Source organism: Archocentrus centrarchus, chromosome 18, assembly GCF_007364275.1.
Source record: "Archocentrus centrarchus isolate MPI-CPG fArcCen1 chromosome 18, fArcCen1, whole genome shotgun sequence".
Taxonomy (NCBI): domain Eukaryota; kingdom Metazoa; phylum Chordata; class Actinopteri; order Cichliformes; family Cichlidae; genus Archocentrus; species Archocentrus centrarchus.
The window spans coordinates 21,363,877-21,384,346 of record NC_044363.1 but is presented as its reverse complement, the minus strand read 5'-3'; the positions used below and the strand labels follow the sequence as shown (position 1 = coordinate 21,384,346).

General features: G+C 42.6%; 1 protein-coding gene across 1 annotated transcript in view; it reads right to left on the bottom strand.

Moving 5' to 3' along the window:
* Window positions 1-11,218, bottom strand: part of pcdh7b (protocadherin 7b) — a 113,981-nt gene extending 102,763 nt beyond the window's left edge. Inside the window, exon 1 of the mRNA XM_030754150.1 lies at window positions 8,026-11,218. Coding sequence (XP_030610010.1) covers window positions 8,026-11,100 — 3,075 coding nt within the window. The 5' untranslated portion in view covers window positions 11,101-11,218. The remainder of the gene's footprint in view (window positions 1-8,025) is intronic.
* Window positions 11,219-20,470: the final 9,252 nt, after the last annotated feature.

Sequence of the window (20,470 nt, the reverse complement as noted above, 5' to 3'; positions counted from 1 at the left end):
GTCAGTGTTTCTATTTCCCTTTATCATGGCATGAGTATAAAGACAAGACCCCCACCCCCAACCCCCCCAAAAAAATCTATGTGGAGAGAACTTCTTCACATTGCTCTATGCAGCGCCCTGAAAAAGGTGGGCAGAGTGAAATAAACACCAAGAAAGACGCAAATTGAAATATTAGCTTTTTTTTTTTTTTTTCTTCAAAGAATACTGCCTGTACTTCATATTTCAGCTGATTTGGTAGCCGCTACCGTCTGAGGCCGGTCGTAACTCCAGCTACCCTGTGACCTTCATTCTTCAGCAGGCAGGCAGATTCTTCCAGCCTCTGACAAGATTTATCGGGCCGGGCTAATAGCCTGCTCTCTGCCAGGTAAGGCCCCATCGATACAGGGGCTTCTGCTGCCCCTGCCAGTATAGTGCTAATGAATATTTCAGCTTTTTTTTTTTTTTAACACATATCTGCAGAATTTAATACATGCGGAATGAAAATGTTTAAGCTGAAAAGGGTTAAGATATATGTGCTAGTGTGCAATAATTAGCTCGGCTGGGGTTAAGAAGTTCCAGGTTCTTTGCACTTGTGATTGCTGAGAGCCAAGAAAAGACACATCATCACACCCAGGCTGCCTGAGCTTGATGTGGATTTTTAAAAGGTGTAGATAATGTATTGCTCCCTCCTTCAGCCTCCATCTGCTTCTTTTACACATGTGTGTGTAGAGAGTCTATGTAATAACCAGACACACATACAAATATAATGAACTGCATTCCTTGGGTAAACACAGCATCACAGGCACACAAACACACATACACAGGATATTGAAACCCTCTCAGGCATGTCACTGCGCGTGTGCCTGGCGTGCAGGATGATGGAGAGGCTGAACTGCGGAGGCCCCGTTTGCTCTCCTCTCCAGTCCTCACAGGATGCACAAACACACGCAGACGCACACACGCGTGCATACTGTACACCCACACACTTTATCACACCCTAACAAATGCACACATGCATCAACACTGTGAGTGTACCCACTGAGTACACATGCACAAACTTTCACACAGGTCCCCCCAGGCTTTGATGGATGGTCGGTGAGTGCTCTACCTCCTGTTTCATACACATATAATCTCATTTGGGGGCCACATGGTGGGAGCCGCACCAAAACAGGGCTAATAGAAGCAGTCAAGCTGTCCTATTCCTCCCCTACCCAAGTCAAGTCATATCCATTATACTCTGCTGCTTAGTAAATATGCATGACTGCAGCCTGTTAATAAAATGCCAGATCCTTTGGAAAGAAAAGAATAATAATAAAAAAAAAAACAAAGTCTTTAGATGCATTATTTATCACAGACAATTCTTACTTTGTCTTATGCAGTCAGGAGGTTTCTGTCCATCTTAATATTTTAGCAGATTTTCAATACAAAAAGGACTTTAAAAATGTGGGAAGACAGACAGAACAGGTGCCTGTCTGTCAGAGCCTTGGAAAAAATCTTTGAACCTGAATGCAGAATGAAGGCTGTACCTATTAAATACACTCCAATTACACCTTTGAACTCGTTAACTTCCCCCGTCAACGCCATTGCCTATAGTATACACAGATGCACTCACCTGCCCATTGTCTTACTAAGTCCAGCATCTTTCCTCTGCCCAGCTGGGAGAGCGCACGCCCGTTAAAGCCTCTTTTTCTCCACCTGTCAGCTCAGCTTTATAAACAAGTTCACTTTGCACTGAGGAGCTTTACAGTTGCCTGCCGGTGCAAAAGGTGGCACTTAGGGGTAAATTATGGATCAGCGTGTCTGGCTTTCACAGCTCTTATTCTCATTTTCACGAAGGCCACATGTGACAGCATGGCTGATGCTGGATGGGGTTTTAAATCGCCACCCACCTCGACGGGGGCCACGGATCCTGCTGGCAGCTCCCTTGACACCGCGTGGACTAATGTGAGCAAAACTGACAGGGGGGCTGATTCATCACAATGTTACCTCCACGGCGAGCGAGGGAGTAGCGGGGAGCGGGAGGCACGCAAACAGCCACACACCTAACCATGCGCTAAAGAGAAAAGTTGCTCATTAGAAAAGCTGGAAAAAACAAACAAAAAAAAACAAACATCAAGAGAGCAAATGGCCTGTGACCTTTTTTCTTTTTTTTTCTTTTTTCTTTTTGCAAAACAAAAACAACAGGAAAAAAAAAGAAAATAAACACATTATTATGTGCCTGACTTTGCCAGACATTGCTGCAATTTTGATGAGGTACAATGTCACAGTAAACAAAGCACTATTGTTTTGCCTATTAGTCTCACAAACAGCCAGCCTTACTTTTGATCCGTGTTGTGATCCAGCTTGTCGACAGGGAACTATTCCCCCGGGTTGTACGGCAGTAGAGCTAAGTGATGTTCTCATTTAGCTGGCTCTGGCTTGTGGAGTCGATACGTGAGGACAGCAACGGAGAAAGCAACGAGGCTAGCGCGGCATATCATAAACCTTGGGAGCCTTGTAAAAGTCAATTTACTGTACAAACTCCTCAGAACAATTGCCGTGAAAAAACAAGTCTGCAATATGGTGAGTGTGCAGTGATTGATAGTGCCACAGGAAAAGCAAATCTGCAAATATGAATCGGCTTTATCCTGGTAAGCCCTATCTAATGTGATCGCTGCCGAGTATGAAATGAAATTCCATTTTCGATGACATCAAATTGAAAGAAGCGGCGAGAAGAAGGTGGCATCCTCGACACTGCCACTTACAATCAGCAGCGTGGAGAGCAATCAAGGTGGCACGCGGCTTAAATTTCTTGTCTTTTTTTTTTTTTCTTCCTTCATTCCCCTCTTCCTCTGTCTTTCGGCATCTTATCCTGACAAACGTTGCAGATGAGTTGAGGCTTTTTCACCTTCTATAATGTTAAGTGCTGAAATTTTTATGTGCTCACTGGCGCATCTGCCGTATGCAAAGGAGAGGGAGGGGAGGTGGAGAAGAAGGGAAAAGAGATGGGGAAAGGCTTTTCATGCTACAGGTAAAGGCAGTGAAAAAGAAAAAAAAAAACACACACTCAGTATTAAAATATTATGCAGAGTAATATAGCAGACACTGTAGCAACCAGCCACTGCAATCTCTTACTGCCTTTTTTTTCCTCTCAGTCGCCACCATTTTCTGCCCATATATCAGGTAAGTCTAATCCTTAGATTAGTAATTGCCTTAGAGCGAGTGCATTCAAATCACCAAACCACATTATACCAGAAAATGCTGCCCGCTGCAGTTTCATGAGTATTACCGAGCTCTCTTACTCCCTCCATTTTCCTTTAGGAACATCAACAACAAAAGCCCGAGCGCCCGTAGATTGAATTAAGCCGTAATAGATCCAAAACAATTTTGATAAAATTAGCCACAGTCAGCAGTACAAAGGACAAGCACTAATAATAATGCGGCATTAAACAAACCAGCTCGTCCCAGATCATCTTATTTCATACTAAATAAAAGATTTCCAGATTATTCTCTCTCTTTTTTTTTGCACTTCTGGCATTCTATCCTAAATTTCTGTGACGCTAAAATGTTTTCATTATCAATTTGTCTAGTTTGATAACAGGCTCAGATGTTCCAAAAAAAAAAAAAAAAAAAATGTAATCTGGATCACGTTGATCCACATTTGGAAATCCCGGATCCGGGATCAGAAAACTCATCTTACTTCTGAGCCAGTTTTTCAAAGCAGGCATTGGACTGAATCACACAGATGCAAGAACACCAAATCCAAGAGCAGTGGTGCTCTATACCAACTACACATCACAGTGCAGGATGCTAGCTAAGAAAGGAGAGCAGGTAGGCCAGCCAGTGGTTTTACATGAAGGGACGGAAACATCCATAAATTTTCCTGATGTGGCTCAGTGGAAATCTGATCTGATCTATGGCAACCAGCTGTCTGCTCACCTGAATTTGCAACTGACTGTATCACATTACACCAAAGCAACTGCTGCTTTCCCTTCTTTCTCCAAAAAAAAAAGGGTGACCTGAATCAACAATTAGATGGAGACTGAGGCGTGACTAAACCTGTTAGCTTTCTGACAGAACCTCTTAGCAAGTAACTGTCTTACTGAGCTCAGTGAGTCACTAGCTCCCACTTAGTGGAGTTTGATGCCTGTATATGTGTATTAAGTATTAAAAAAAACACACAAAAGGGTGAAACTGGAGACACGATTATGTAATCCTAAATGCAAGCATTAATATAGAAGTGGAGGCATTTAAAGTATAGGGTAACAGCCTTTGTCAGTTTAAACTGCTGCACTTGTGGGTTTTTACAGGTGTTTAGGCAGCTACATTTCACATGTTAAAACAAATGAGGCCATAGGCAAAGAGCTACATTTCCATATTGGTTTCCTGATCTGCTTGGAACCCGAAGGGCTAATGCATCTTATGTTTTGGCTACAGACGCCACCCAGGTGACCTCCATTTGCATGGTGATATTGTTTGTCCTATATGAGTGCAGTGGGGTGAGGATTCGCCCTATGCAAATCAGATGCTTCACAGCCATTTTCAGCTTGTGCAGGAGAGGCACGGGAGGAACAGCTGGCCAGAGTGCGGGAGATGAGCGCTGGGAGCTGGGTTAAGGGCAACGTCCAGTTATGCTTGCTGCATCAGCCCCGAGGCAAGATAACCTAGTGTAAGTGGTTGGACTGCGGCTTTGACTGCCCTGAGGGGCTACGCTGCAAGAGCACAGAATACAAGCTGCCGTGGCTCACTACTGATTAAAAGTGATCCACCTGGGCACGAGCGGTGCTTTGAAGTGTAATGATAAAACAAAAGCTGAAGGCTTGTGCTAATTCGGTGGCTAAGTGATTTCATTCCTCACAAGGTTGGATGGCATTATTTTCTGCTGCTGTACAGAACAGAAGCTGCTGCCAAAAGTAATAAAGTTAAGTGTTCTGTTAAGTGAATACACTTCTCATCGGCCTTTGGATGAAATGGTTGGCCGTGGGTATGTGAGGAGCAGTTATACAAAGCATAATGTTGCGCAAAAAAAAAAAAAAAATAAGAAATTACATAAGCTGCAATCAATGAAGTGGCAGGAAGAGATGAAATGTCAGGTCTGCTGCTGCTCCTGTTCAAACTCAGCAGCAGCTGGGTGACACGCTGGCTTCTCCCTCACAGTTAGCTCAACTTAATGACTGTTTAAATGTCTGTTGGGCTAAAAAGAAAGGTTTGCCTCACTGATAAACTCCCTCAGTTGCCTGGTTACCTGCCCGAGCAGGTTGCCTGTGCAGTTACTGTAAGATTAGGAGAGCAAGAAGGGAGAAAGATGGAACCTGATACCTCAGACATTATACTCAGTGGTCAGCACTTTCTCTCTCTTTCTCTCTCTCTGTCTTTCCACCCAAATCCTGAGTCCCTTGTGAAACAGTAGGGGCCATTCTCTATACCGCTAACAGGGCCGTCATTCTTGGGCCCGTCTCTATCGCTTCCCGCAGATGGACAAAAAAGCAAGCGAGTGATAAAAGAGAAAGGTTGTCTGCATAACAGAACACGTACACAGTGAAAAATCTTCTGCATTATCACAAGGCATATGAGCCAAATTGTGGCCAAATGTGATAAAAGGGTCAGTTTTACATAAAAGCTCGGGAATGTGAATATATGTTTAAAAACTATGAAACACAGTAGAACGGGAAGGCTAGCAGCATTCTTTGATGATGGAATTTTTCATCGCTTCTCCTTTTTGTTGCACAAATTGTTCCCATAAGTGAGGCACATGAGTTTGCTGGAGTGTTTTATTATGTCCTTCAGTAGCACTTACCAGACACCAGAATATCTTTAGATGCAGTGTTCTTAAAATCAAGAGCATGACCGCTTTACTACTTAATCTCATATAGAGGTGGCTGTTTAATGCCATAATTGGAGCACATGAACGCACACCTTCCCTTCAAAAAGGTCTCTTGTGCAGCCATTTAATTATGTCCTTATGACCCAAACTGAAAGTATCAACACTAAGTATTTACTGAGCCCACAGGGCAGAAAAGGAAATTTGAATGCATGCCATCAGTTGTATATTAAATAATAAACCTTAGATGTTATTGCCCAGTAGAGCACTAAGCACATTCTGTACCAATTTATTGCAATTTGAGTTTGAAAATTAAGTGCCAGTGAATCAAAACCAAAAAATAAAAAAAAATAAAAGAAACAAAGAAAATCCTTTTGGGGTGCTGCAGATTTGCAGACAGACTTTTTTTTTTTCCAAGATACTGGATGCTAACAAATGCACAGTCCATAAAAGTTACTGGTGCATTAATGTAGAGAGTAAATAAATAATTATATAAGTGGAGCATAGTGACACACAATACATGCTGCTGCCGCAGCAGCAAATAGAGTGCCCTTTTAATTATGCAGGAGACATCCGAAAACAACAGCACTCCTCACACTCTGGGAAGCAGCTCAGTGAATGCACTATATTAGAGACCGTTAGAGACAGAGCATGGGAAGAGAAGTAAAAGGGTGCTGAAATGATTTGAGAGGAGAAATACTGAGAGGAAGGAGAGAAGGGTATAGAGAGATGACAGTAAAGATTAAAAAAGAAAGCACCACAGCAGAGAAAAGGGAAAAGCGTATGGCTGCAAGGGCTAGGATGTGTATGAGGCTGAATAACTAGTGAGAGGAAGGGATACAGAGGGAAAAAAGGCAACACAGGTGGATTCAAGACATGCAAGGGTGCTCTACAAAGGTCCAAGGAAGAGTTTGAGGGGGGAAAAAAATACAAGCAAGAACAAAGATATCTAAAGGAAAAGGGGGAAACCAGGAAATGAAAAAGTGCAAGCAAGCGAGCAACACTACTGAATCCAAAAGGAGTAGTGCTGACACAAAGTAAAAGAAAGATCAATAATTCATTAGACTTCTATAGGAAAGAGAAAAAAAAATACAATGGTTTTCTTTTTTTCCTGAAAACGCAAATAAGCTGGCTTCATTAAGTATTAACTTTGATTCCTCGCTGTTGCCTCACCTAACCGTGCAAAAGCAACCAGAAAGTATAATGACTGACTCCTTAAAAAGCGCACATTTCCTCAACTTTAAATATCTAATGACATCACCTACAACCACTGCAGTTATTCTGCAAAAAAAAGTGCTTCAAAAGAAAGAAAAGGGTTGGGGGGGGGGCTAGGCAAAGCACAAAAAGATAAAAGGGTAAAGACAAGCTGGAGGGTGGATACGTGTGAAAGAGAAGAGAAGCAGGGCCATGATGGCATACATTTATAAACCTGGAAAAAGGAGTACAGTACCTGTCAAAGGTTTGAACACACTCACCAGTAAGTGTGTCCAAACTTTTGACTGGAAATACTGAAGGGAGGGGGGGGGGGGGTTTCACTGTTAGGTCAGTGAATTGATGCAGACCTTGAAGTGCACCATAATGTTAATATGACTCCAGGCCAGATGTTCCTAGTCAAGTAGATTATCTAAAAGTGACTCAGAAAACTTACAAAGCCACATTTGTGTTGAATCTACCCTTCTTTTTTTTCTTTCTTTTTTTTTTTTTTTTTTTTTTTTTTTTGCTTTTGTCCTTTTTTTCCCTCCCTTGCATGAGAAGAAAAGGTAGCCTTGTCACAGACGGAGGGCAGGGCAGGGCTTGACACAACTGAGGGGAGTGCAGCCAGCCCCGGCCGTGCTCCCCTCTGGGATAAAATAACTGCAAACCAAATCCTTATGTGAGCTGTCTGCAGTTTCCTGACACATATTTGCTAAGGATAGTAGCTGTGACACCCATGACGGAAAAGGCAGCTTCACGCGCTGAGATAAAAGTCCAAAATAGTCGGACATTTGGTTAAGTCGTAACAATATCCTTTCCTAGGGTAATCTAAACCTTTCTCTTTCCTTTCAATATTACATGTGAATGGCACTCCAAACCAAAACAGATCAATACCGCTAACTTGACACACATTAGCACCATAAAGGCAACAAGACTACTGAGAATAGCCCTGTCAGAAAGCATTATGGGAGAGAGAACACTAAGAGGAAAAAGCAGAAGACATTTAAGAGTACTGGAGGGAGACAAAAGAACACTGAGATGTGTCTTCTTACCTGTTTGTTGTACTTGTTGATAGTTTGACTGCTGTATTCAGAGCAGTGGTCAGATCCAAGGGAAATGTTATCTCCGGTGCCAACAAAGGTATTGGCAGGGGGCAGGTCCTGAACTGCCTGGTGCTTTTTTCCAGCTGTCGGTGACTGCGGGTGAAGCTGCACAGTCGGGAGTGGCGAGCTGGACTTGTAGTGCCGGGCCAGATCTGGGCTTCCCGGCCCTCCGTTGACTGAACGGTAGCGGCCCATGCCAGGGCTGTCTGACAGCTTCTCGTTGACGCCGTCATAGCGCTGCCCGTTGGGTTTGGAGGCCTCTACAGTGACAATACTGCTGTAGAGAGGCTGTTTTGACTTCTGTTTTTTCTTATCTTTCTTGGGCTTCTTGGATTTGTCATGCTGCTGTGGTGTAAAGAAGTCTTCATGGTCCTTCTTGCCAGCCTCATAACCATTCTTGTTCTTTGGACGGCAATAGCGGGCCATGACAACCACAAGAATGATGAGAATGACTGTCATGATGCCTGAAACTACTCCAATTACAATGCTTAACCGCTGTTTGCTTAGGTCATAGTTGGGGTCACCGGCAATGTTGGTGTTCAGAGATGTGCTTAGGCTCTTAGCCACCTGGGCCTCCACCACTGTGGAGTTGGAAAGGGTCTCGTTAACATACACATGAACCAGTGTGGTGGTGCTCTGTGAAGGCTGCCCCTTGTCATTGACCTGAATCACGAGTCTGTGGAGGCCGTGGTGCTTCTGCTCCAGCTTCGCCATCAGTGAAATCACCCCCCTCTCTGCATCGATCTCAAACAGTCTAAAAGGGTTACCCCCAATGATGCTGAAGTTCAGGACTGCATTAATGCCGGTATCTGCATCACTGGCTGTGACACTTCTGACCACAGCTCTGATGTTAGTGGATGGAGGAAGGAGGGTGTAGGAGCTGTTTATCGGGAAAGTGACTGTGGGAGCGTTGTCATTTTCATCCATGACAAAGAGTGAAACTGTGGCAGTGGCAGATTTGGGAGGGTCGCCTCCATCCACAGCTTTGACACGGAATGTGTAGGTACCTTTCTGCTCTCGGTCAAATGAAAGGGTGGAAAAAATAGTCCCAGTTTCATTCTCAATAGAGAAGATGTCCTCCTCTTCCTCAATAAAAAGGCCCATTTCTGCATTTTGGTCTTTGTCTGCATCGATTACTGTAACCATGCCAACTGGGCTGTTTGGATCAAGGTTTTCTTTGACATAGAAGGTGAAAACGTCCTGCATGAACTTTGGTTCATTGTCATTCTTGTCGGCCACAAGGACAACCACTGTTGCAGAACCCTGAAGGGTGTTTATGCCCTTATCTTTGGCTATCACTTTGAATTCGTAGCGCTCTGTTTGCTCTCTATCCAGAATGGTGTTTACTCGGATGTCTCCACTGTCTGCATCAATAGAGAAAATCCCATTTACTGATGAGTCTAGGGAATAGGCTATTTCAGCATTCCTCCCACTATCTGCATCTATGGCTTTCACTGTTGTCACCCTCTCGCCAGGGGCATTGTTTTCTGGAAACGAAACCTCCACTACATTCTGGCTGAAGACAGGAGGGTTGTCATTAGTGTCGCCCACTTTGACAATAAGAGAATTATTACTTGCCAGACTGGGGCTTCCAGAGTCCACGGCCACTATGACCACATTATATTCCTGTATTGTCTCAAAGTCCAGTGGTGCAGATGTGTGAAGGAAGTACTTCTTTTTATTCTGCTCACCCTCCATCTCACTTGCCGGTTTGAGTTGAAACGGCACATCTCCTACCACTGTGCAAGTCACTATGCCATTTTCCCCCTGGTCACGATCTGACACCTGAACTAAAGCAATGGGCGTGTCCACCACCACATCCTCGGCCACATTTGCTATCCCATCTTTTAAGAAAATGCGCCCAATTTTTCGGATTTCTATAGCAGGCACATTGTCATTCTCATCCTTGATGTTCAGCACCACTGTGGCCTTGTCCATCTTGGGTGGCTGGCCTCGGTCACGGGCCATTACTGTAAACCTCAGTTGGCTCACTTCTTCACGGTCAATGCGGTGCAACACACTCAGCCACCCTGTGCTCTCATCCAGCCTCAGCAGCCTCCTTACTGACTCTGTGGCTGCCCCAAACACATATTCTATTTGACCGTTAACCCCCACGTCTGCGTCAGCCGCTTTGAGCTGGAGTATGGGGGCGCCAGGGGAGCTGTTTTCTGGCAGGTCAGCTTCATACACATTTTTCTCAAACCGAGGGCTGTTGTCATTCACATCAGTTATCATTACTCTAAGAATGGCCTGAGAGGAGCGAGGGGGATCTCCTCCATCCCTAACACGCAGCGTAAGCTCATAGGAGTCTCTCTGTTCCCTATCAAGGGCCCCCTTAATGATGAGTTGCGGCTGCTTCTCTCCATCAGTAGTGTCAGCAACTTGCAGTTCAAAGACACTGCTCCTGCTCGCTCCCTCCTCAAATCTCCTCTTCCCCGAGAATGAATCCCCAGAAGACCCCAAGCGCCTTGAATTCTCCCCATTGTCCTGAATAAGCTCATATCTCTCTATTCCATTTCTGCCAAAATCTCTGTCTGTGGCTGTGGGCAGCAGATAAAGGGTTCCAATGGGTCTGTTTTCCTCCACAGACAGTGTCAGGACAGGGGAAGGGAAAGACGGGGTGTTATCATTTATATCTAATATGATGACTTTCCCTTCAAAGAGGTCGACCCAGCTCTGGGCTGGTCCTATCACTGACACCTCGAAATCAATAAAACATTCGTTTTCATCAAATATCATTTGGCACTGCTGCAATTTTTCACGGTCTATCCGCCTCTCATTGGTGGTGAGCTCACCTGTAATGTTGTCTATCTTGAAAAAATCGGACCCCGATTCGAGAGTAAATGTCACCTCACCGGACCCGGCAACAATGCCCAGGTCGGTGGCTACGTTCCCTACTCTGACATCTGCTGGTCCCTCCTCAGCTAAACGGTACCGGAGCACTTGCTTGGCAGCGGGCTGATGCACAAGCTGCAGGATGAGCATGCAATAGTACAAATAGTCCACTGCACCAGTAGTCCTCATTGTTCAGCCCAGGGGTGGGAAAATGTCCACTAAAATTAAAAAAATAACTGAATAAAAAAATCAGTAATGGAAAGTCCGAATATGGAAAAGAAATATCGCTTTCATTAAGAGCGAAGCCCTCTGGTCTGGGATGCGTGAGACTTCATCCTCCGGACGACTTTCTGTCGCTCCTGCTGCAGTGAAAATCAGCAAGTGCACGGGCTTCCCTCTCTCCTCTGTTTTTCCTCCTCCTGTGATGAATGTTTGTCTCGCTTTCCTTTCTTTAGTTTAAAAATAAAAAAGTGGTGTCAAGAACAAAGCGGATGCTCTGTGCGCTCCGGACAGTGCCCCAAAATATTTGAATGTCATGCGCGTAAAAGCCAAAAATGTTATAGTCCAAGCATCATATAACCAGAAAGTAAATTCAGTCCAAGCCGCTCCGTTTTACTCACAGTTTGTAGAAGCTCCTCTTTTTGGGGGGGGGGGTTGAGGCTCCAATATTCCTCTGTATTCCTCTGTCCGGTGATATGTCCATATATATATCAGAGGATCATTTAAATGCCCGCTCAGTTTCCAAACTCGTCACACGGCCAGTGTTGGCAGCGCGGAGCTCGTTAACTCTATGATCTTGACGGTATGAACGTGAAGCAAAATTACCTGTCCGGTTTCCTATTCTGCTCTCTGCCTCCAAGTCACTTGCAACTAGCAGAATAGTACTCCCTCGCTCTCTTTCTCGCTCTTCTTTTTACGAGCCTACTCCACGATGCACAACCTACTGAATGTTCAAGGTAATATAAAAAAAAAACAAACAAACAAAAAAACCCCAACAAGAAATCAAACAAAAATGAAATGTATATCCGACGCAGTTCTTAGGAACCGTTGGTTGAATTTCTCACTTTGTCCAACATATTCATCCTATTCCCACACCTGCAGACGCGCCGCATGTGTTGGCAGCCCCTATCTGCAGCACTGTGAGAGGGATTCACAAATGATATTGCAGTCTCTCTCTTCCCCCTCTCTCTCCCTCTCTCCACCCCCCTTCGTTTTCTTCTCCCCCAGCAGCGCACGTAAACAGGGTCGGACTTAGTCTCGATCACCAGGTCCAGAGGCCAGCAGACAATATTTGAAAAAAAAATGGAGACATAGGGGGGGGTATGCATTAAAATAATCGTTTTCGCCGGTGTTTTCTCGAGACGCGACTCGGCACTTTGCAGGGATATTTCCGATCCCTTATCGATCCCTTAACATTCCTACTGTCGCTATGCCGAGAAATCAGATTAAAAAACTATGATTTGAGCAGTTTTAGAAAAACTATACTGTATCGTTCTTACGCGATTTTCCAGCCTTTGCAGTGTGGCGCTACATAAGATGAACTGTGTGGCAAGATAACGCCGATTCAGAGTGCAACTTTTACGCACTACGAGACTGACATAAGTTATCGGTTTTGATCTCACATACAGATGTTACAACTTGCATTGTAAAACAGATAACACAAGTTCTCAGTTTTAACACGGCAGCAGCAGGACAGGCGAGACGGGACAGGGCTTCCTGTGTGCGCAGTGCTGTGGTTTCCCTGTGGTTACTAATATGAATGCGTGTGGTCTCCAGTGGCCGTGCTCTCCGGCGCAGCGAGCTCCGTGTCTTTCGCCTGTGTGTTGCTCAGTCCACTCAGCGTCCAGGAATGTGACAGACCGTGTCTATGAATTAATTTCCATAAAGAGGAAACAAGACAAAAATCTGCCCTGCGTGGCTATCCAGACGATCAGTCTAGCCACTGCGCAAACCCGCTTCCCCGTGTAAGCCTGGTGTGCGTCGTGTGTAATACTACAGTTGTCATTCAACTGCTTGTGCAGGGTACATTTTTTGAGAAACATCCGAGACATGCTCGCGGACGCTCTTTCCAGCAGCATGATTACATTACCCTCTGCGGACGCACAGTGCAAGGTACGTAAATTAGAACATTTTTAAGGTGCTTAAGGTGGATTCGTCTCCATTACAGCACGTACGTAATGTCGAGTTAGGTAAAAAAAAAAAAAAAAAAAGGAGGGGGGAAAAAAGAGCGAAAAAAAAACTGCTTTAATGCGCGTGCGTGTGGCTTTCCTCAACTTTGAACTGGGGACGCTCATCATATGGGGGCATTGCGGGCGCTGCGTGCATGTGAAATTATAGCTACAGAGAATGAGTGTAATGACTGAGTGAATGAGAGAGGGGCAGTGGGATAGGAGGAAAAGAAGGAGGGGAAGAGAAAAAGTCAGCCAGTCTCAGCAGCTGCGTCTTTCGCAGACGACTCTCTGAATTCCAGCAGTGGGTTTATCCTTGCTGACTTGCGCCCTCTATTGTCAAACTAAAATCAAACCCACTTAAAACACTTTGGGCAGCAGCACAGCAGAGAGAGCTTCATGGTGCACATGCACTGCAGGCACTTGGATGATCATTCAGATGATTAGTTTCTCTGAAAAACAACTTTGTAACTCAGTCACACGCACAATAATTGTTGAATTAATATAGGCTATTTTAAGTAGTTTAGATAGTATTAGTGAGACAGATAATTATTACCTTCATCCTATATAGTATATTTGTAATGTACACACTAAACATTAATGGGTTAACAGGATATCTAATACTGTTTAGGGCAGATCATTGCTATACTAGGTTACTTTACGTAGTAATGGCCTGTTTTGGCATGACACTCACTGGACAGGTCTCTGTTACAGGGCTAACAGAGAGCGGCTGACAACCACACACTCACATGGACATCAACTGGCAGAGCTTTTCTAACCTTACTGACCATTCAAAACCCTTTAGACTACAAGCCACATTTAACCAAACTTTAATCACTTTATTCTATACACTTAAGCTCTTTATATATCTCACATTTATTGCCGGTCTAGAATCAGCAATTAAGCTAACACGCATGTCTTCAGACTGTGAGAGGAAGCATTTGGACCTGGAGGAAACCCGTGAAGGCACTTAGAGAACATTCAAACTGGTTATAAAAAGTAAGCTATAATACAACTTTGAAAGCGCAAAATCGGGTTAAGATATTAGATAATGCAACACAAACACTGGGGGCAGTTTTGTACCCATGAGTACTAGGTACTAGGTAAGTTAACTCATTACTGCACTGGTGCTGCACCAGAAAAACTGGCTCAATTTTGTCACAGCGCCTGGGTGATACAAGTAAATAAAACAATCACATTTATATTAATGTCTTATTTGAAATCTCACTTTTCATTAACCAGTGTGACTCCACTTGATCAAGCAAGAATTGGCAAGAAATAACAGTAGTAGCTCTGTGCCCCAAGGCTGTTGGAATATCCAGTCACTAAGTGAAAATGAGCACGTAGGTAATTCAGAGACCGTGTTTACCAGCAGAACCCTGACGATCAAGGCTCAGCATCATCGCTGTAAATCATTATCATATCTGTGTGTAACACGGCTCTGGCTCTGAAGTGAATGAGTGGTCTAAAATGACGCAAGGGAAAGCACTCGATGCTGTTACAAAGACCTCATCAGTGAGAGCGAGGTGTTTTGAAAACGAGATGTTCAAAAAAAGTGACTCATACTCCCACGCTATGACTGATGGAGATTAAAATGTGGTATGATCAGAGATGATGCGTCACATGATTTGGCCACACACAAAAAAAAGTATTTTTCAGACTAAATGTTTTTCATCTTAGAATCTTGAATCAAATGTTGGGTAATGGCTGAATTCCAAAATGGTTATAACTTCAAAAAAACACATCTTTTCACATCTTTCTTCACTTTTACTTATTTTGCTCATTCCCCATGGACAGTGTAGAAGCATTAATGAAATGTGGGAAGAGAAAATGAAAAACTGATTGCACGGTCTGTTGAATTAATGCTTTTCATTTCATAAACATTATACAAGCTGCCTATGTCCTTACTGGCACATTACAGTGGTTAATGCATATTGTAGTGCTGTGACACCGCGTGCAATAAAATTGCAATTACGTTAGTTGTCAACATGAAATTACATTTCTGTAGTCCGCTGATGAGAGGATGGAGGTGCTGAAATCATTGGCTGCATGGCTGAAGCACAAAAATACACCTTAGTGTTATTATAGGTTTGCCGGATTGATTTGACACATTTCACTAATAGGGCTTTAATGGAGAGAGACACCTAAATCCTAACCGTGTAATAACCACTGTACAGTCTCATTTTTTTTATATGTAGCAAAACTGCATATACAGCATATCTATCTTCTCATTTGTTTCCTCCGGTGTCTTTGTAAATTCTTTTTCTACATTTATCACAGGCTATGTGCATTGACAAATGTGGCAGTTCAAAATAATTACTTGAGTACACTAAATGACCAATTGCAAGTAAGGTTGCTAAATAGCCCGATTTCAACTTGCAGCAGAAGGTGTAGAGCCTGGATTTAGTAAATCTGGAATAACAGTGTTTGAAAGTGCAGATGAGGAAAGCTGCAAAGCTGCACTGTTATTTCTGTGCTGTGTCCGGCTGTTACAGGATAATATTTACACTTAAATAGAAGACTTTGGTCAACATAATGCAAATTTATTCACATATACAGAATATATTCACACACAGTTTTGTAAAAAGGCTCGTAGACCGAGAGGCAGGCAAAGCTCTGCAAACTGTTGGTCACTTTATGGCTTAGTGACACTAGAGTAAAAGGAGGACAGCAACTTGCTTGCAACTAGGAAAATCCCTGGTTGCCTGGTGATTGCATTGAAGTTTTTTCACATTTGGCAACCAGTTCCAAGTAGTTGTGGCACCTAGTTTTGATTGCAAGGCGAATGCACAGCTTGCCTGTTGGGAGGCAACCTGTCTCCTAACAATTCCAGTCCTACCAGGGCTGATTGCAACTGAAAGATTGGTGAAGGCTTCCAAATGATTGCGTTCTAATTAATAAACACAGACAGAGTCCCAACATACTGCAAATTAATTTAGTCTGCACCAAGCACAACTCGTCTGCAACGCTTCTCTTTGCAATACGGGACTTGACTCAACTAGTTGCCAACTGGTTGTATATTGGTTATATTCTTATATGAGAGCTCATTTTGCAGCAACTACATCATTATTTGTGGAGGAATTTCTGTTTCAGATCTGTGAGGTTCTGAATGTTAGTTAATGTGGATTCATGTTAGTTATGTGTTATGTGCAGCAGACAGAGTTTGGTCAATTTATTAGTTAACGGTCATGGTATCACAAATAGACTGCATGTAATTGCAAACTTGACCTCGTCCATCCATCCATCCATCCATCCATCCATCCATCCATCCATCCATCCATCCATCCATCCATCCATCCATCCATCCATCCATCCATCCATCCTCATTCAACTGCTAAATGAAGGTAGACTGACTCCATCTTATTGCCATTTTATCACCATCTTTATGCACTAAAGTTGAACTTTGAGTGGTCACAGACCTGGTCCCCACCTTCAACCATTTCAAAGTCAGTGACTTTACAAATTCTGGTTAGGCTGCCGTCTCAAACTACTGTTTTCACTGTATCATGCCACAGCGTGACTCCAGCCTGACGCAGCATCTTCACTGGGCAAACTTCATAGTATTTGAAGGCATAATGGAGGGTTTTTTGTAAACAAAAAGAAACTTAGTTTAACATTGAGCATTACTTACCAAAACACTGAGAGAGGTAAAATGCTTTATGTTAAAGAGATTCAAATTAAACTGGCAATAGACATATCGCTGCATTGTTGATGAAATGGTCATTTATAGGAAAAAGTTGGTCACTACCATTCATTGAATCCTTATCTTGGCATCAGATTCAGAAACAGAAATGAGCTTAAACTTGATTCTGTTATACCAGGATAGAGTTATCTCTGAAAATCTTATAGAATGTTAAATCTGGCTTATCAGGCGTAGCCACAGAGCATGTAGTGCCTCCCCCAAAAATATTTAGCAAAACAAAACAAAAGAAAAAGAAAAGAAAGAAAGAAAATGCACGAATGAATCTAATAAAGCAGTGTGGCTTAAAGCAAACTTTCATCTTTTTAGCTTTTGCTCTGATTTAAAGATAAAAGTAAACTTGAAAACTTTTCTGACTGGCACTGCGTTTGCAATTTGAATGCAGGCGTTTAGCCGCTGCTGAACTCATATATTCAAACTGCGTGATTGCCAGTTCTTCCTTTATTGCTCCAAAATCTAGCTAATTGGCATTCATCTGTGATGTAATAGATACCGCAATGTTAGCAATTTTCCACCATGGCTCTCGGCTCTCGGCTCTCGGTAGAAATTGTAGATGTCGCAAGCAAAATTGGCAGTGTTATTTTAAAGTATTGAGTCAAAAGAAGCGTTTTTTTTTTTTTTTAATGGTTAAAGGATGGATGGATGGATGGATTTCTGGAACTTTACCATTGAAATGTCAAATAATTCCCACAGATACAGTATCGCATATGGCAAGTAGGAATGCCAACATATTTGTTTGCTGTATTTGGTGATTTGAAAGTGTGAAAGTTGTTTGTTTTTTTTTTAGAAATGTTAGAAATAATGAGTATAACAGCAATATCACATCTACAATCCAGGAGGAGCTGTGACAGTTAAAAAAAAGAAAAAGTTCATTTTCATACCATACTTCATTATTAGTTATTTCATTCTTTGGAAATGTGCTATGCATAACAACAACTGGACAATTCAGGATGCACGCAACTCCTTAATTGGCTTTCCCATTTCAGTTTATTTATTTATTCATTTTTGCATATGCAGTTATTTTCATCTAGCCATTAATGGTACACCATGACAACTGGAGAAGTCTACTCTTCGTTTCCTAAACATTCAGAAAAAAAATAAAAAAACAAAAACACAATATTCAGCCTATTTGTTGTCTCTGGAGGAAAGATTTCTGTGGCTTTGAATAGTAGAGGGAAAGTAGGTGCACGGCTTATCACATAGGTGTGTCTTTTTGCAGATGCTTAGCTCGCCTGTCTTTGCATTTGATTAATTATGACTTTGCAAGAAGTGCAGCAGTTGGGAGACACTGACATAATTGCATATTTTTGGAACATACATAACCAGTGTCATTAAATAATATAATTAAGACTCTACATATTAGTTAGGTCACTCCTCTCTCCAGTGCGCTCTCTTTAGCACAAAAAATAGCTGAGAAATAGAAACAAAAAGATGCAGTTCAGTTTGAATGTGGACAGTGCCTCTTGAATGACAGTCTCCCCTGTCAGGGATATCTTTTTGCAGAAATCGCACCCACTCAGTGTCTTATCTGCCTTCTGCCGACACTCCCTGTTGTTAGAGGAATGAGCCTAACCCTTAGCACCTATGTATGTGTGTGTCCTTATCTTCCTCACTGCTTTCCTGTGTGTATCCATATGTGTCATTGCTTGTGTGTGGGCATATTTTCTTTGCATATGTGTAGGTTTTTCCTTACACGCCGCTGTGCGGATGTGTCAGTCACTGTCCCTAGCCGAGCGTGCGCCGAGCCCCTTCGCCGTGCACTCTGACGGCGTGGCCTCGGGAGAGAAATACAACCATTCGTCAAGAATGTGTAAAAAGTCTACAGAATGGCGGGCAGGCAGCCAGCCAGGCCACTCTTAGGCAACTCTTTGTAGTGTTGCCCGAGAGGTAATATGTCACGGCATCCTCGGCTTTGAACAGCAGAGAGAAACATCAACAAGCGGTGACTCAACAACACAGAGAAGGAAAGTCCAGCATGATGGCGGTGTAGCTCAGCAAACCCTTTTTCTCTCTAACTCCCTCTGGCGAGTTGCTATTTTGAGACTCTCAACGCCTTGTTCTGCCTTCTCCCTCTGGGCTTTGCAAGAGCTGTTGAAGAGATCACAATACAATAGAATTGGTTCAGAAAAGTTTCAATACTGCCCAGATAATTCAGCTAGTCACAGGGGGTAAAATGGATGGCACCGTGTTTTTAATATGAAGAGAAAGCTGGATGTCTAGTTCTTGCTTGCTTCCAAAAAAAAAAAACCATCCAGTCAGAACACTGGTGAGTTTTCAGAGTTATATTTGCTGCTGATTTAACACCAGTAGTGATAACAGCTTGATGTTTTGCATTTTAATCACCGTATCTCGCGGTATACTCTGAATGATTTTTTTTAATTTTTTTTTTTATGTGTCAAAAATCACACTCTAACAGAGCACAGACTGAAGCCAGTGACATATTAGAGAATTCACACACCTGAGTCATGCAAATGACTAAGACGCAAGGCTTTCAGAAGTGATAGAATGAGGATTTTAATTTGGGACACTGGACTATTTTTACATGTACTTTTTAGAGTAATTAGAATTTCAAGTAGCGCATTTGTCACATTCGTTCAGACCGACTAAAATGTTACATTTCAAACTTTCAGAATTCATATTATTGGTCAAAAACATCAACAAGCAAGGAACCTTGACTAAATTTGGGGAGTAATACAAAAATAGACCGAGCTAAACAAAAATAAGCAAGGTTAGGTTAGATAAATCCTATCACTGTAATTAAATTGGGTTTTGTGCATTTGTGTTTTAGTCTGACTTCTCTTTGCTCTGCATTCCTCCAGTTCCCTCTAAAGCTGCCCCAGACACAGATAAGATGGCCAGCCATTGGTCATGGTTTTCATTATTGGTATGTTTTATTATTTTCAATTTAATTTTTTATTTCTTTATTGCCACATTGCACACTAATACTCACAAGGTTCTTCAGCTGCTTTTTTTAATGATTAGTGCAGATGACACGCACGGACTCCAGTCGTTTCCGAAGTCAGAAGGTTCCTCTCTCAAAAGTGCACAAAGGTTTGGCCTTTTTAGACCACAGAGGTCTAGTACTGTATTTGTTAGTAGTGAAAAAGTTTGTTTTTCCATAGCACACAGCAGCAAAAGTAATGTCATTACATTTGTTGTTCACTTGACTCAAAAAAAAAAAAAAAAAAAATCCACAACTCCATCCCCATTCACAGACTTCTGGCAACAATTACCGTAATAACCTATGTTGCGTGTGAAGTGCAATTTCTCAGCTTTCAAAAGCCATTTGAATTTTTCCAATTGGACAAATGGCCGCGTAATTACGGTAATTGAAAGTGCGTTTGATCAGACGTTTCAGTGCTGAGACGCTCAGCATTAACCAGCTGTCTTATAAAACTCGTGGTAACTTCTTAAGATCTACCAGGTCACTGGCACCACTGTTTGGGTTAGGGTGTATTTAAACCACATGCTAAGCAAGCACATTTGCAGAAAATTCAGATGCTAGCATTTAAATCAAGTGCCATGCATGTATTTTAGCTTTACAGTTCTTGTGTTATAGGCTTTTGCTTTTGGATGTGCGAAATAGGCAAAATATCCATAAAAAGAAGACATGTTGATTTAACTCTGACCCTAGCTCAAGCCTTAAATAGGTTGCAATCATCCTGGTGCGTACCAAGATAATAAGGCAGCA